The sequence below is a fragment of the Sciurus vulgaris genome, assembly GCF_902686455.1.
Source record: "Sciurus vulgaris genome assembly, chromosome: 12".
Lineage (NCBI taxonomy): Eukaryota > Metazoa > Chordata > Mammalia > Rodentia > Sciuridae > Sciurus > Sciurus vulgaris.
In genome coordinates this window covers 24,145,215-24,163,021 of record NC_136473.1, presented here as the reverse complement: position 1 = coordinate 24,163,021, position 17,807 = coordinate 24,145,215, and the positions used below count along the sequence as shown (strand labels likewise).

Below are 17,807 nucleotides of genomic sequence, written 5' to 3'. Positions count from 1 at the left end.
TTTTTTTTTTTTTTTTTTTTTTTTCAGTGCTGGGGATTGAACCCAGGGCCTTGTGCTTGCAAGGCAAGCACTCTACCAACTGAGCTATCTCCACAGCCCTTGGAGCAGTATTTTTGAGAATTTATTTTTTTTCTCCAATAAAAATTACCTAATTCAAAATTTATTTATTAATTTTTTTTCTGTGCTGGGGACTGAATCCAGGACCCTCATTCATACTAGACAAGTGTTCTATCACTGAACTATACTCTCAGCCCCAAGGTTATTTATTGAATAAGGTCATTCAAACAAAAATATTGCAAACTGACACATTAGTTTTTTTTTTTTTAATAAGTTTGTAGATTTAAAATTTTTTCAAAATTTACATTGTGCTTCTGTTTGAACTAAAGAATATAGAGCAGAATATTGACAAGAAGCCTAACTTTGATACTGGATATGGAAGATTAGAAGGTAAGGAATTATGAGTCATTTTATTTTATGAGCCAAATGTAGTAGAAAATGGAGAAAATATGTAAAGAAAAAATTATTTTGGTTATATGGACTTGTGAAATATCATTTTGGGGGACAAAATATTTTCTTTTAAATTGTAAACTGAAATTTTCCAAAATTGGGAGACTTATGATATATTAGCTAAATACTATAAATGTTGAGAATTGAATATTATAACCACAGATAAATTAATTCATTCTTTGTATTCTTAACAGTTCAAAGTTTTTGAGATTTCAGAATATAATACAATATGAGTAACCCAGTGTAGATTGACTTCCAAATTATATTTCAAAAGACAATAAACTGGACTGTGGCTCAGTGATGGAGTGCTTGCCTAGTATGTGTGAGGCACTGGGTTTGATTCTCAGCACCACATATAAATACATGAATAAAGTAAAAGTCTATCAACATCTAAAACACATTTTTAAAAAAAAGACAATAAACCACTGCCTTCACATAAATGTACCAAGTGGGCAAACAAAATAGGAACAAAAACACCAGAATCACCTGAAAAAAATAACATGAAACATAATTGTGAATTTTTAACCTTTACCTAATTAATTAATTTATTTTTATGTGGTGCTGAGGATCTAACTCAGTGCCTCATACATGCTAGGCAAGGGCCTCTACCACTGAGTTACAAACCCAGCCCAATTGTGATTCTTTTAAAACTACTCTAAGCATACTTTATATATATATTTTTTGCCTCATTAGTACATTCATTATGAAACTTTAAATATATGCTTACAAATTTAGCTTTTTCTCTTTAGAGTGTTGATCTTTTTTAGTTAAAAGGGTGTATATCCATTATAAAAAAATACTTGACAACAATGACAACAAAAACAACTCAATTCCAAAATGAGCAAAGGAGTTGAATAGACATTTCTACAAAGAAGATGTACAAATGGCCAAGAAGCACACAAAAGGATGCTCAATGCATTAGTGCTGAGGAAAGGCAAATCAAAACCACAATGAGATACCACTTCACACATATTAGGATGAGTGGTAGTATTATTTTAAATGGAAAATAACAGTTGTTGGTGAGGATGTAGAAAAATCGAACCCCTTGTACATTGCTGGTGGAAATGTAAAAGGGTGCAGCCACCATGGAAAAGAGTTTGGTGGTTTTTAGATGGTGATAGTTACATGAATAGCAAATGGCCACTGAACCATACATTAAAAAGGGTCAAAATGGTAATTTTCTATTATTTATGTTTTAACACGTAAGACTCCTACAAAGAGTAATAAAGCAAATTACAAATTATTTTACATTCAACTTTCCAGAAATAACTTGTGTCAACATTTGGTAGTTATTCTAATACATTATTCTGTTTTAAGTTTTTTGTTGGGAGAGTTCAGTAGTTTTGTCTATTTTAAAGAGATAGATAATAATGTAAACAATATTCATGAGCATTTGGTTTGTTTACCATGAGCTATGACACGCACGTGAACAGGAGCCCTCCTACCCAGAGTTAAGTAACCTGCATGGGATCCACACTTGGCAATGGTGGCCTTATAGAAGATGATCTAATCTAGCCAACTTGGATATACAAATGATGACCAATGAAATGGAAAACTAGAAAAAGTCCCAGGTCATGTCTTAAGTGTATTGGTGATAAATATAGTTGTTTTCTGCTTCTGATATTTGGTAGTACCATTTCTTAATTGTAGTCTGAGCTTATGTGTTGTTATAGTTAATATATAATGTTTCTTTTTATTCTATAAAAATGTTTCTGGATATAACATGAAAAAAGAAAATTGGTGATATTTGCTTTTCTGTATCAGTGGGATATGTTTTTAAAGAAAAGATATAATGACATCAGGTTTAATAAACTGGCATTAATTAAGTAGTTTAGAAAATCAAGGGCACTTTGTTCCAGTTTGAATTGTCATTACTTTTCTTGTAACTGTAGACTCAAACAGCATCATTAAAGCAGGAAATAGTAGTTGACTATTTTTGAGATTTTATAATAATGCTATGTTGATATAAAGAGTTGGAATAGCCAGTAAAATAATTTTTGATGCATTTTATTTTTGATACATATTATTTATTTAATAATGATCTATAAAGAATGTCTGAATTCTAACCTTGCTCTACCATTTATTAGTTGTATGAAAATTTACTGTTCCTACCCTATCAGTAAAATAATAGAGCCTACTTCATAAGTTTTTTAAATGAGAGTTAAGTGAATTAATATGGAAAAAAGTTCTTAGAATAATGTTTGCATATAAGAAGTGTTGAATAGCTATAAGCTACTTTCATTATGGTTGTGGCAGTGATGATAGTGATATACCTATATACCTATTATGTATTGAATCCTAGGATGAATATTATGAAAGCTGGTAATACCGTTACACTTATCTCAAGGAATTTATGTGGAGGTAGTACTCATGCAGCTTTCATGAGTCTGAGGCTCAAGCAGAATGGCCTTCCCAGCTGCCTGGGCTCTGAGATAGATCCTGATAAAATTTCTGTAATAAAATTAGTTAAGTTAGGTTAGAATAAGAGAAAAGACTAAGTGGAGGACTAAGAAGAAAGGACGTGGGGGGACTTCCCTCTCCTGCTTCCTGCCTACAAGGGTACTAGGCATTATACCAAATACAACTTTTTCTGCATTCCTCATGACAAACCCATCAGGCCACATAGCTATTTATGAGCCGAATCAGAGTTTTAAGTTTTTTAAAAAATGTTTTTATTGGTGAATTATAGTTATTCATAATAGTGAGGGTCATTTTTACATAATCATAAATGCATGTAACACTTTGCTTATTCTCAGTCCCCAGTACTTTCCTTTTCCCTTCTCTTATCCCCTTAACCCTTTTCTTTACTCTAAGAGTCTTCTATTTATTGTTTTCTTAACTGGTATATTATAGTTGTACATAAAATTAGAATTCATTGTGATGTATTCATACATGGATATAGCATAATTTGTTCAATTTTATTTAGAAACAGGGTCTCACTGAGTTGCTTAGCACCCCAATTTTGCTGAGGCTGGCTCTGAACTTGCAATAATCCTGCCTCAGTCTCTGAAGCTTCTGGGATTACAGTCGTTTGCCACCACACCTGGCTACTGTACTTCTTTTTGTTTTGAGATTTAAACTCTTATCTAACTCCAAAGCCTTTCTTATTTCCATGCTATGCTGCTTGCTTAATAATTACGGTTTTTATGATTTTGTGTCTTGGCAGGTCAGATCATTCTAAATATCCCATTAGCTTTTAGTGGATAATTTTTTTGTTTGTACTGATTTTTACCCTTGATTTTCTTGTCTGCATATGTGTTAAGTCAGCTTTTTGTTACTATGAAAAATACTTGACAGGACTCAACATAAAGGAGGAAAGATTTATTTTGGCTCATAGTTTCCAAGGTTTCAGCACATGATCACTTGGCTGCAGTTTCTGGGCTATGGTAGGGCAGAACATCATGGCAGGGAGCATTTGGTGGAGCAAAACTGTTCAACTCATGGCAGCCAGGACGGAGAGAGAGAGAGGGAGCGAGACAGAAGCTGAGGAAAGGGACTGGGATAAGATGTAAACTTCAAGAACATGCCCCAGTGATCTACTTCCTCCCACTAGGTCAGCATCCTAAAGTTTCCACCACCTCCCAGTAATGCTGCTACTAGCTGCAGAACGAACTCTTAACCCAGAAGCCTTGGGGGGCCATTCCAGAGCCAAATTGTAACATTTGTTTATGTGCTGAATTGTATGTTTGCTTTTTAATTTAAATTTTGCTGATTTCTGTGTTTCATAATTTAACTCAGGTGTAATGTCTTTGCTGAGACCTCTTCTTCTGGATGTGGTTCCAACAATTCAACAGACTGCTGCTTTGGCTCTTGGGAGACTGGCCAATTATAATGATGACTTAGCAGAAGCAGTTGTGAAGGGTGACATTCTTCCACAGCTTGTTTATTCATTGGCAGAACAGAATGTAAGATTTTTTAAAAAAATAATGTATATGCCTTTTGTTTTAGATTTTTAAGAATTCGGTAGATTGGGAACAGTTGTGAGCTTATAGACATTTGAATTATTTTGGTATTAATGCAACTTAAAATTCTCATAATAATACACACACAATAATATCTTTAAGTGTATTCTGCTTTGAGACTGATATATATGGCTTTACTCCATTAAGTAATATAAGGAGACAATGATTTAGGTTTTTTTTTTTTTTTAGGTAATTATATATAAAGCAATATTTTTGTATATAAGACTTTTAAACAAAGCTCTATTGTCTTAGGGAAGAATGTAGTCCCTGTCAGCAATTCTTACATGCAGGTGGAATCTAGTGAAAAGAGCGAGAGTCAGCCTTGAAGCAAAGGCTAGAGAAAACAAGCAAAAGGAGGGAGAGAATGTGTTCAATGGAAGATTTGACAAAGCCTTTTTTTTTTTTTTTTTTTTTTTTTTTTTACTTATGTAAAGTAGCATGTTAACTCTTTTAAGCTCTGTCTAAAAGTGTCCTAATTTCCCTAACTTCTATCTGGTGCTACTCTGTGTCTCTATACAAGTTCCATCTACTTGGTTTCCAGCATAGTTAAGGGTAGGTAGGGTCTTGCATTCCACTCTACTGGTTTATTATAGCCTAGGCATATGTATTTGTTGGCATCTTGAAGATTAATTCTTTATGTCATAAAAAGACAAACAACCCAACTGAAAAATGGGCAAAGAACGTAACGATATTTCTCCAAAGAATATCTACAAAATGGTCAGAAAACTTTCAAAAATATTCAACAGCTTTAGTCATTAGCAAATGCAAATAAAAACCACAGTGAGATATGATTTTCCACCTAAGTAAACTGTAATAAAACATTTCAAAGGGAAAATTACAAGCATTGGTGAAGATACAGAGAAATTGGAACCCTCACATGTTGCTGGTGGGAATGTAAAATGGTGCAACTGCTGTGAGAAAGTTGGGCAGGCCTGCAGTGGGTTAAACACTGTTCCTCTGTGCCTCAGCAGTTCTCCTGCTATATATCCAAAGGAAGTGAAAACAGGTTCTCAAACAAATGTCAGAGTAGCATTGCTTACAAGGAAGAAACAACCCAAAGCCATCAACAAATAAATGGATAAATAAAATGTTATATATCCATATAATGGACTATTATTCAGTTGTAAAAAGGAATCAAGTACTGACAAATGGTACAACATGAATGAAATTTAAACACATTATGTCAAGTGAAAGGTCACATATGTTCCCATTTATATGAAATATCCAGAATATGCAAATCCGTAGAGCCAGAAGCATATTGGTGGCTGTGAGGGACTCGGGGAAGAAGGGGAATAGGGAGTGACTGCTTAATTTATAAGGGGTTTCTTGTTGGGGTGATGAAAATCCTAATTGTGCAAAAATTTTGACCTTTTTTTCAGTACTGGGTACTACTTCCTTAGCCCTTGTTTTTTTGTTTTTGTTTTTCTTGTTGTTGTTGTTGGTTTGTTTTTGTTTTTAATAGATTTGAGAAGCATTTACTAATGCTTGCACAAGGAATCACAGAAACTTAATTTTTCTTGTGGATGTTCTTTTTTCATCAAATACTGTTATACTTTCTTCCTCCTTGACTCTACTCTTTTCTCTGAGATCACAGTCTGTGTTTCTATATCCCAGATAGAAGTTTCTCAGTAGAAATTTTCTAAGAATGAATGAATATCTATTAGATGTAAAGAGACAAAAAATACTAGGCATAAAAGTGAGGAGGCAGTGAGAATCAAAGCATTATTCATATGCTTGTGTCTATTTCACCTACCAGTCTTTAAGTCATTTCTCAAAGGAGATTTAATCTTCTCTTTATAAAGTACATAGTCCTATGTGTGCCTCTCTCTCTCTTAAAGCCAATTCCTTTGGTAAGGAATAGGAAAGAGGAGCATTAGGAATTTAGATGAAGTAAAAAAAAAGAGTGCATTAGATCAGAACACATGAATTAAAGACACTGCATTAGTAATAATTATTGTTACCTGTAAATTGACGTATGAATCTGACAATTCAGCAGAATCAAAAGTCGAATTAGCTTGAAGTAATGACAAAAAAAAAATCATCATTATATTCCCATAATTATAAGAAAATTATTTATGGAAAGCTGCTTTAAAATTCTACCCTAATTTGTAAAATAAGTAAGTAGAAATTGTGTTACTGCCATAACTTAATGAACTAAATATATCATATCAAAATATCAATACTACCATTTCTTTGCAACATATATTAATTGTGTGGATGTAATGTATTAAAATATACTTAATGTGTTTTCTCTCCTGCCTATAATTTTTATTGTATCAGTATTTTAGCCTAAGTAAATAGAAGGCTTTCAGAGCAGGTGCTATAAACACCTAGCCACCTTTTAGCCATCACTTAGAAAAACAGAAACACAGAATATAAAGTAGGAGATTAATTGAATTTTGTTTTGTTTTGCAGCACTGGGGATTGAACCCAGGTTCTTGTATATGCTAGGCAAGCACTTTACCACTGAGCTACATCCCCAACCCCTTAACTGGATTTTATTAGTAAAAGAATTATGAGACCATCCGTGTGTCATTTTTTAATGAGAAAACAAGAGTGTTATAGCCAAATATTTCCTATATGTTTAATTTTTTTAGTAATGTGAAGAGAAACATGTTAGTCTTATATTTAGTTTCAGTTTCTCATTCTTTAATTGTATAAATTTATACAGGAAATATTATGAAGCAATATTTAAAAGTCATATAATGGTAATTTGTTTTTATCTTTAAAAAACATTTCTAGAGGGGACAAATAACTAATATTCCATTCTTTAGCTTATTTATTAGGAGAAGTTTGAAAATAGATCATGAATTATTTTTCTGTTTGTTAATTGGTAAGTGCATCTTGGAATATGGTCATTATTTCAGGGTAACTTGGGACACCAGAGGGATTAGTTGAGGTTATGAAAGGCCTACCACGCTTAGAGACTGAGGGTAAGTAAAGGAAGTGAATTAGTCAGTTGACAGAGTTTAGTAACACATGTTAACAATATAAAAGCTTCCTTGGGCCAAACAGTACCTTTCAGTATAATGCAGACACATAAAATTTCATTGTTTTATGAATTTGCAGAAAGTACAATTTTATATTTTATTTTGTACAGTTTCTAATTGTATGTTTTAGAGTAAAATCTATGAAATACAAAGTAAGACTTACATTGCTTTTAGTTTAGTTACTGAACAGAAACAATGGTGGAGCATCAAATAACCAAAATGATTTTGTGCTTTTTCATCTTTTGTTCTCAAAAGCTATTGAGTTTTATTTATATTAATGTCATTTTTATGTCTACCTTCGATTTTGGATATATAAAGTGCTCAATTCCTTTTGGGTTTGGTCTCTCTTGCCCTGGTAGCGCTTCTACAAGAAAGCAGCCGCCTTCGTGTTGCGGGCAGTGGGTAAACACTCTCCGCAGCTGGCTCAGGCCATCGTGGACTGCGGAGCGCTAGATACACTGGTGATATGTCTGGAAGATTTTGACCCTGGAGTCAAAGAAGCTGCAGCCTGGGCACTTGGATATATTGCAAGACATAATGCAGGTATTAGAGCTTAATTTTAAATAGGCTGATTAATTTAGGTTTATTGGGTAAATCTGGTTTTGCTTAGTAAACTATAGATGGGGGCTTTAAGGACATTTTTATATCATTAGTTTTGAAGGATAGCCAAGTTGTTTGGGTCACATACTCACAAAATACCGTATATTTCCATCTTTATTTTAATTAGTAGAAGGGAAATTTGAAGCAGGGGTGAAAGAAGGAAGGGGCTATACGTTGTGGGGAGTGGGCTTGAGTCTCAAAGGCCTTGGTAAATAGGTTAAAAAGATTATAGTGGTTTGTCACCCTCAAGGGGTCATTGTTTTTCACTTTCATTCATGATAGGGTATTCCAAATCAGCCAGGAGCAATATCACTTAAGTGAGTGATATGAAAAGATATGGACATAACTTTGTAGAATATATTTGTATTCTGCTCATGTTTGGCAGGAAGGAGGAGGTGGAGAAGAAGGGGCATCTTCTCTTATGAACTGACATCTTGGTGAATTCAAGGAGGAACAGGGACTTTTGAGAAAAGGTTGTGCTGACCCAACGGATTGATAAGAAACACATAGGGAACAGAATTGCCCCCACCACTTTATAGAAGTTGCTTATGAACAAATAACATAAGAAGAAAATACATTTTTAACAAACAAATTAAAACTGTCAACTTTGCTAATAATCAACACACTGCATCAATAAAAATATCTTTTTCCATCTACTGTTATTGGGGGGTGTGGTTAGGGGAGTAAAACAACAATACAACCAAGTGGTTAAGAGCACTGTGGCATTAGACAGGATTTGAGATGTTGTGTGACCTTGGACATGGCTTTTAAACTTTCCGAACCTTAACTTCCTCATCTTCAAACGGATAACCAATAGTAGTTACTTCAGAGATTTGTTGTGAGGATGATGAGATAATACATGTAAAGTGCCTAGACCAGTACTTGGCAGGTGGCAAATGCTCAATATATGTAAGATATTCATATTAACACTGAAGATTGGAGAGGACATTATAGCATTTGTGATGTTTGGCTGGGTGCCTGCCATAATCCCAGCTACTTGGGAGACTATTCAAGTTCTAGGCCAGCCTGGGCATTTTAATGAGAACTTGTCTCAAAGTAAAATAATAAAATAATGTTTATGAATTTGGAGGAGGAATTACAAATTGCATAAGCTCACAGAAAGCAATTTGACAAAACAAATCTAATTCATAAAAGAACTCATGCTTACCCTGAAAAGTCTGCTTTGGAAATTCATCTTAAGGATGGAATTCCCCAGAATGAAAAAGCTGTATTCATGAAAACATTATTGTAACATTATTTGTAATACTAAAACACCTCTAATATTTGACAGAAATTTAGTAGTTAAATTGTAGTAATCTACGTAATGGAATATCATGCAACAAAATAAAAAGGTAATTATGATCTCTATATGGTAACAGAAAAGTGATTATAATGTTAAAAAGAATAAAATTATATATTACAATTATAGTATAAAAATAAAGTTGTGTGGATATAAATTACAAAGAAATACAGGATTGTATTACTAACATGGTGAAATTAAGGATGGTCTTTCAGATTGAGTGTGAGTGCATGTAATAAAATAATAACTATTATCTGTTGAGTAATCACTGTGTGCCCTGGCTGTTACTTCAGAAATATTATCTCATTTTGATCACAGCTCCCTGTTAGATAAAACTCTCCCTGATAGATAAAAAAAGAAAATATAATGTAGAGAGGATGCCTGAAGTCACATGAATGGTGAAACCAAAATTTGGGTCAATTTATGTGACTCCCAAGCTGATGTTAACTAGTATGCCATATAGCAGCACTAAATACTTTCTGAAAGAGTATTGAAGAAAAAACTTACAGAAACAGGAAGAGGCCTCTCTTGCAATTATATTTAATATGATTCTTAAAATGGTGACATTAATAGAGACAAAATAAAAAGTAGAAAAAGTAGAAAAGTAGAACAGTTGAGAAAGAAAATTATTTTTATGCTAGAATGATTCAGAATTAACCTATTAAAATTCTTTCCTTTAATACCTAGAGTTTGGTTTTCCAATTAGTCTTACCTTAGACTGTTGTTTAGTGCATGTTTAATAAGAAAAGTAAGGCTGTGTTTTAAATCAGAGACTGGTTATCACAGGAAATTTAGTAAGTTTTTTGATATGTCAGAGGGACATGTTATAGATTGTGACATAAGTATTTCAGAATGGTTTCAAAGAGCTTTGAGGGACAGCTGTACAGATACACTGTCAGGCAGGTGTCCAGAGATAACCTTTTCATCCCTCCTTTTTGTTGAGTCTGGGTGAAATGATTATAGTTCATAAATAAGATCTGTCTTAGAGATCCCATTCCAATTTCTTGCTATAATCTGACTCCCACATGAAATTCCCACTATAATTTCAATATTTCACAGTAGTTAGGGGCCTGGGACCCAGAAGCTCCCCAAAGAGATTACTGCATAGATTTCTCAGAAAAAAAAGGGAATTACTATCTAGAAAGCTATAGAAGAAGTCATCATTCACATCCAAATCAGTGAAAATAGAGGATTTACCTCCACTAACGTGATTTATTTCTCAATGTTTTCCTGAAAGTGGAAAATATTGAGACAATGAGAGGACATTCACTCAATGTTTTCTTCTTAATATTAGTAGTAAAATGTTTGATTAGATGATATATTTTGATTTTAAATGGAGATGCAAAAGAAATCAAACTATATCTTATTTAAGAGCAAAAGAAAGAAAAACTTTATGTATAGGAGACAAAAATGTACATATAGTAGAAGAAAAGAGAAACCATTGGGCATTATTTGCATTATTTGACTTTTGCTTATTTGAAAACTACAATTTTTAAAAGTTATTTCTATGTATAGATTTTAAAACACTTTACTGACAACCAAAGAAATGGTGTTTTATGGGCTTTTTGTGTCTCCATCTAAAAAAATTATTAAACTTTTATGATTGAATCACCAGTTATTGAATACACATGATTATATTTACCTCTCGATTTGAAGATAAATAAGCTATTTTCTTGTATTTTTCCCTGCTTTTAGTAAGGACTGTGGTATAATTTTTCTCAGATTGGTTATTTCTCTTCTTCCTTCTTGCTACTCTTCTCCACTCTGCAGAATTATTCTAACGTATCTATTTATCTAACCAATGTCAAGTCTCTCATTCTTCCTCAAGAATTGTCTTGCTTTCAGTGATTAAAAGGTGTCCAAAGCGTCTGTGTTGCCAGTGGGATTGTGCAGCCACCAGGCTTCCACAGTGCTGGTGCAGCTGCTGAGAGGCAATCGCAGGGGGAGGTGCCTTGGGGGTGCAGGCTCTCCTTTCCTGCTCCCCAACCCCAGGGGTCAGGGCAATCTCCCCCAGAAGTTTTGTCAGTTAGCAGCTCTGGGGAGGAGCATTTCCAACGACCTTCAGTGCACAGGGTGGTGACAATTAAGAGTAGGGACTGAGGTGGGAGCAATAGCCTTGATGAAAGTGTGAAGGAGAAACCATCCAGGTGTTTTGTGTGAATGCCCTTCTATATTTGTGCTCAAAAAGAAGTTTTAAGTGTTTATTTTTGGAGCTTGGCTTTAAAAAGGCTGTATCTTCATAGCAAATTTTGACTGTTCTCAAACATGGCAAAGAGGTATACTTTTGATTATACTACAACTTTTAAATTATTATTATTATTATTTTATTTATTTATTTATTTTTTTGGTGGTGCCGGGGATTGAACCCAGGGCCTTTTGCATGCAAGAAAAGTGCTCTACCTACTGAGCTATATCCCCAGGCCCTTAAAGCTATATCCCCAACCCCTTAAAGCTATATCCCCAGCCCCTCTGAGCTATATCCTCAGACCCTTAAATTATTGATATATGTCATATTACAGATAAGAAGCCAAAGTAGAGAGGTTAGAGAATTTATTCTGGTCCCAAAGCATTTATGGTGGAACTGTTTGACAACTACTCAAAACTTTTTCAAGATTCTTTCTATAGAGAACGAAAGTGTACAAGAGCTCATCATTCTTTTTAAACTCTTGTCATATCTGAAAATCTTGCCAGATACTTCTGTTTTTAATCCCTGATGGCTGATTTCCACGTGTGACTGTTTTTTCTCTGTTGACCTGATTTATGTCCAACTCAGTAACAGGAGTGGAGCTTTCCACAGCCAGTAAAGAGCAGTGCTCACGGAGATTCACTGATGTGCACCGTACAGAAACATTGAGTAGATTATAGCCTGTTTGCTAAATAGATAATGTAAGGAAGCAATCAAAACAGCTGGCCAGCCTGCTTGTTTACATTGAATAATGAAATTAAAAAAGGAGAAGAGAATTTTAAAATTAGAATTCTTGCAAATATTCTTCTCATGCTACTCACATGCAAATATCATAGCCTAAATAGTGTAGACCAGCTGAGGAAGCAGTAATTTTTTAAAAAAACTTCACATATTTATTTGTGATGAGAATGCCTAAAAGCTACTCTCTTAACAATTTTCAAACTAATTAAGTTTTAAAAACCCAAATATTCATGATAAATATATGAAGTAAGAGGTAGGGACTTCATCCTTTATGTCTTTGTGTGAGAAAGGATGGGGAGAAGGGGATTAGTACCTAGTAATTAAAATTTCATGGTGGTGCAGTTCCCTGCTCCTTGGGAGGTTGAGGCCAGCAGGTTGCTTGAACCCATGAATTTGAGACCAGTCTGAGCAATAGAGCAAGGCCCTGACTCAAAAAGCAAAAAGAATAAAAAATTTTAGAGACCACACAGACAACTGTCTTTACTGTACTAGTAAATACATTGATTTCTGAGCCATTTTTTCTTTTTTTCATTAAAAAATTTCTTTTTTAATTTGGAGGGGTTGTGGAACACATAAATATAGGGACAAATGAGGCATACAATATTAAACAAATATTAAACAAATATTACATATTTGATCCTAAAACTTATTTTCATAAATATCTTTCTATTTATTTAGGTGTTAAGAAAAAAAGGATAAAGTGAAAATAAATGTCTTTTGTATGTTCCTTGGGCATAGAGGTCAAATGTGTTCAACTAAATAACAAATTAATTATAACCTTTGTTTACTCAGTGATTATCTAATTTGTTGGTCATTTTCAGGATTCAGTTTGTATTCTAGTAAAAACATGTTGTGATTCTCCTGCAATTATAATTCTTTTTCTGGGAGGGGTACTGGGGATTGAACTCGGGGCACTCGATCACTGAGCCACATTCCCAGCTCTATTTTGTATTTTATTTAGAGACAGGGTCTCACTGAGTTGCTTAGTGCCTCACTTTTTGCTGAGGCTGGCTTTAAATTAACGGTCCTCCTGCCTCAGGCTCTGAGTCACTGGAATTACGGGTGTGTGTCACTGTACCTGGCTGCAATTTTAACTCTTGAGATTTTTTAAGTTAGGAACTCTTGATTAATACAATTTTCTGAAAAAAATTATTTTTTAAGAATGTAGAATATACAATAACAAAGTATAATAATTTAGCCTCAGATTCCAAAGTCATACAGGCCTCTATGAGGCTAGTAATCAATTTTTTTTAACATCATCATCCTCCTGGTAATCATCAAAAAGTGGGTGAGGTACTTATGTGTGGGTGACCAAATCTTTCTTACTGTATAAATAAATTTGCTAAAATCTTACCTCTAGGACTTTACAATCTAAGAGAGAACAATTGATATAGATGAGCATAAGGTATGCAGACAGCAGGACCAACAGTGGACAGGAGTGTACAATGCTGTATTATAAAATATGTACCATACATTGGCCAACTATATGTTGGAATGAGTAAAAGGTGAATCACAAGGTACATTTTCCTATAGTGGAAGAAGGGAATCTTTCTTTTCTTCCTAAGAACTTTGTTACATTCACAGAGCCACTGAATAGACTTTGGGCATAGGGATACGATAGGGACTGACACATGAAGTTGTAAGAGGAAGGAAAGCCCTTGACTAACCAAATACCTCCTCTAGCTGTTAGCACCTGAGATTCTTTTAGTCTGTCTTTGTTTTCAGTTTTATTTAAATACCTGTGGGAGAACTGTTCTAAATGGGTGTGTGCTAAGGGGATAAAGCGAAAGGTAACTGGTGGTTTGGAAATATACCAATTGAAATACTGCATCATGACACATTTCTTTAAGTCTGAACAAAATTATTTCTTGAATTTGGTTTATTTTTCAGTCATTAATGTATAAATCACCTAACGCCTTTTAGATATTGAAGGAAAAAATACATTTTTATTTATAGTTGAATTCCTAAAAGTACATTAAGCATAATATACTTGACCAAAATTTGAAAGTAGTCTAATAGAACAGTTCACCACTATCTATCAGAGAATTTAGCTATTAAAAGCTTAGGAATTTGTTAGTATAAGATTTGGACTTTGGGGGTTGGGGATATAGCTCAGTTGGTAGAGTGCTTGCCTAGCACATTTGAGGCACTGGGTTCTATCCTCAGCATCACATAAAAATAAATAAATAAAGGTAAAAACAAAGAATTGGACTTTGAAACAAGGCATACTTATCATTTTATCTTACCATAGATTTTTAAATCCACAGTCTACAGGAAAATAGGAGCTGAATTAATACTATGTTAGCTGATAGATTTTGCAGTTAATTTGGGGGGCCTATTTTGCTCTTATCTATGGTTTTAAATGAATGAATCAGCTTGCTTTTCTTTTTTTCTTTTTTTCCTTTGGTACTGGGAATTGAACTCAGTGCTTAACCACAGAGCCACATCCCCAACCCTTTTTATTTTTTATTTTGAGAAAGACTCTTTCTAAATTGCTTAGGGCCTAAGGTGCTGAAGCTGGCCTTGAACTTGCAATCCTCCTACTTCAGTCTCCTGAGTCACTAGAATTATAGATGTGTGCTACCATGCCTGGCAATCATCTTGCTTTCAAAATGTGGAATAAGTTAATTGAATCAAAGTATTTTATTCAAGATAGGACCTCTGGCTGGGTGCAGTGGTATGTGCCTGTAATTGTAGCTACTTGAGAGGCTGAGGCAGGCGTATAACACATTTGAATCCAATCTGAGCAATTTAGTGGAAAAGGAGGGAGGCACTGACTATATAGTCAGTTCAGTGGTAAAGCTCCCCTGGGTTCAATCCCCAATACCTCAAAAACATACAAACAAAAGATAGGACCTCAAAATGAAAAAGCAACCGCAGTTATGTGACCATTTGTGTCAATAGGCTGTAATTAGCCATACAGCATTACTCTCTCCCGTCATTCATATCTGTTTTACCAATATGGTGGCCACTAGTGTCATGTGACTATTGCACACTTGAACTGTAGAGCTAGTGTATCTGAGGAGCTAAACTTTTTATTTATTTTTCTTTAAAAATTGATATTCTATTTATTGGAAAAATTTTAGGTATGATTGGAATGACTTGAGTATGTGAATCTACTTTTTCAACTGTAACTTTTTGAAATGTAAATATGAATGGAGCATTTCTGATGGAAATTTAGTAACTTTGAGAGAAACTTCAAGCACAAATAAATCACACTGGATTTCAAGATTTAGTATAAAGGAAACAACATGAAGTCGTTCTTTAAATTTTTAGAATATTGATTGAATGTTGAAATTACATTTCATATATAGTGCAATAAAGTATATCGAAGTTAATTTCAGCTATTTCTTTTTATTTTAAAAAGAGATTAATTTTTAAAAAATATAAATTTTAAATTGCTTTGTGTGCTTCATATTTTTATTGGTCAACACTGACCTGGAATTACTGTTTATGCCTTGTGGGTATTTATTAAAAAGCAATTTGAGGGGCTGAAGGTGTAGCTTGGAGGTAGAGAATTTGCCTAGCATGTGTGAGGCCCTGGGTTTCATCCCCAGCATTTCAAAACAAAATCAAAACAATGTGATAGTAATATGGTGGTCTCAAAAAGTCATATTCATGTTTATTAAACCATGTAACTGAAATCCAATATGCAGTAAGTTAAGAAATATGGAACTAAAAATACCATTGGGGAGAATAAGTGATTCATCTTCTAGCAATAATGTATTTTATGTAGAAGCTACAATGTAAGATATGTAACTAACCAGCCAGTCTTACCTCCTTTATTGTTGATATGGATACATACTGATATAACTCCTTTGGAAAACAGTATTGTGTTAAGTTCATGTGTATGAAATTACCTATGTTTGATTGCTTTTTTTTTTTTTTTTTTTCCTGGCACCAGAGTTTAGGACTTTTAATTTGTCCCAAAGTCATTGAAGCAAAATTCATAAAACATTCTGCTTTCCTTTATACCCCACAGTGCAAACAAAACAAAAAATCATTTGTAGGAAAAAAAGTTTTGTACATGGGATGAAACAGTATAAATTCAAAACTTACAAATAAGGGGTTAGCTCTATCACTCATCTCTTTAAAAAGTTTATATGAATTTCTAGTCAAAACCAACAGGGTATCTCCTTTGAAATGTCATCTATATGAATTTCCAAGTAGACCACAGGACTGTATATGGTCTTGGAATGTCCTCAGAAGGCTCTGTCACTGAACAGGTAACAGAATTAAAAACCTCAGAGTCCTTTCTTTCAAATGGAACAGGGAACAACAGGGACAGAAGAAACCGTTCAAACTTCATCTTCTTTCCTTGTGACTTGTGGTCTCCTCCTTGCCCTCTGCCTCTTGGGCTGCCACCTCTGCTTCCAAGGCCTCCTCTGCCTCCACCACCACCCTAAAGCCACCTTCCCCTTTAGGCTTGGCCCAGTCCAAGGTAACTTTGTTTCCACCAATTTCACCATCTTCCATGGCCTCTTTGACAGCTTTGGCACCTTCCTTGCTGTTGAAGTCTACAAAACCAAAAAATCCTTTGGTTTCCGTCAGTGACTGTCCTTGCACAAATAGAGCCACCCAGTGGTTCTTTTAAGGTTTCTTCAGTGCTATCTTCAGACAGACGTTTGACAGATGAGTTTTCGATGGCTGGCTTCTTGCATTAGGCGATCCCCTGTGTGTCCTTGCAACTCCAGCCCGATTGCCCTGCCCTCAGTTTCCCTTTTATTACAGGAATTTAAAGCTTCTTTTGCATCTTTAAACGAAGGAAACTCTATAAATACATACCATTTAGATTTGCCATTTTGGTTCTGGGGTACTTTGATAAAAGTTGCCTTCTCAAATACTTCCTGAAGAGTTTCTTCTGTTGCACTGTAAGAGAGGTTGCTTAAAACCAGAGTTTTTGATTCACAACTCCAAGTGCTGTTCTTTCCACCTCTGTAATCTTGACCTTGACCCTTCTCTCCAGTGTAGTAGAGGGAAACAAATTGCGCTTAACCACTGAGCAACTTCCCCATCCCTTTTTATATTTTATTTAGAGGTAGGGTATCACTGAGTTGCTGAGGGCCTTGTTAAATTGCTGAGACTGGCCTTGAACTCACAATCCTCCTGCCTCAGCCTCCTGGGCCTCAATGCTAACCTTTTAACCTCCCAATGTTTTATTTTTATTTTCCTTTTCTGTTTCCTCTTCTTTGCCTGTTCTTGTAGAGAATTCAATCAAAGTACCTGTAGCCTTTTACTGTCCAATCTTCCCATTGGGCTGAGTTTCTTGAAGGCAGGCTTGGAGAATAAAATGTGCATTTCCCATGTTAAATTTTTAAAAAACGGAATACAAAATTGCAGGTAGAGTGAAACCACAACTGTGGTTGCAATGCTATATTTAAAAAGTTGAAAACATCTTTTAGATACAAAAAGTATATTTTGTAAAGATCTGATTCTGATAAATTATTCTGTTGATTTCTTCTTTACAAGGACATTCCAGACCCTCTCTAGTTTTGCCTTATTCAGCTTAGTCTCAGATGTTA

General features: G+C 34.5%; 1 protein-coding gene across 1 annotated transcript in view; it reads left to right on the top strand.

Annotated features, from left to right (window-relative positions):
- Positions 1-17,807, top strand: part of SPAG6 (sperm associated antigen 6) — a 71,089-nt gene that overhangs the window by 15,086 nt on the left and 38,196 nt on the right. The window contains exons 3-4 of the mRNA XM_079107048.1: positions 4,246-4,412; positions 7,819-8,002. Of these exons, the coding sequence (XP_078963174.1) occupies positions 4,246-4,412; positions 7,819-8,002 (351 nt within the window). The remainder of the gene's footprint in view (positions 1-4,245; positions 4,413-7,818; positions 8,003-17,807) is intronic.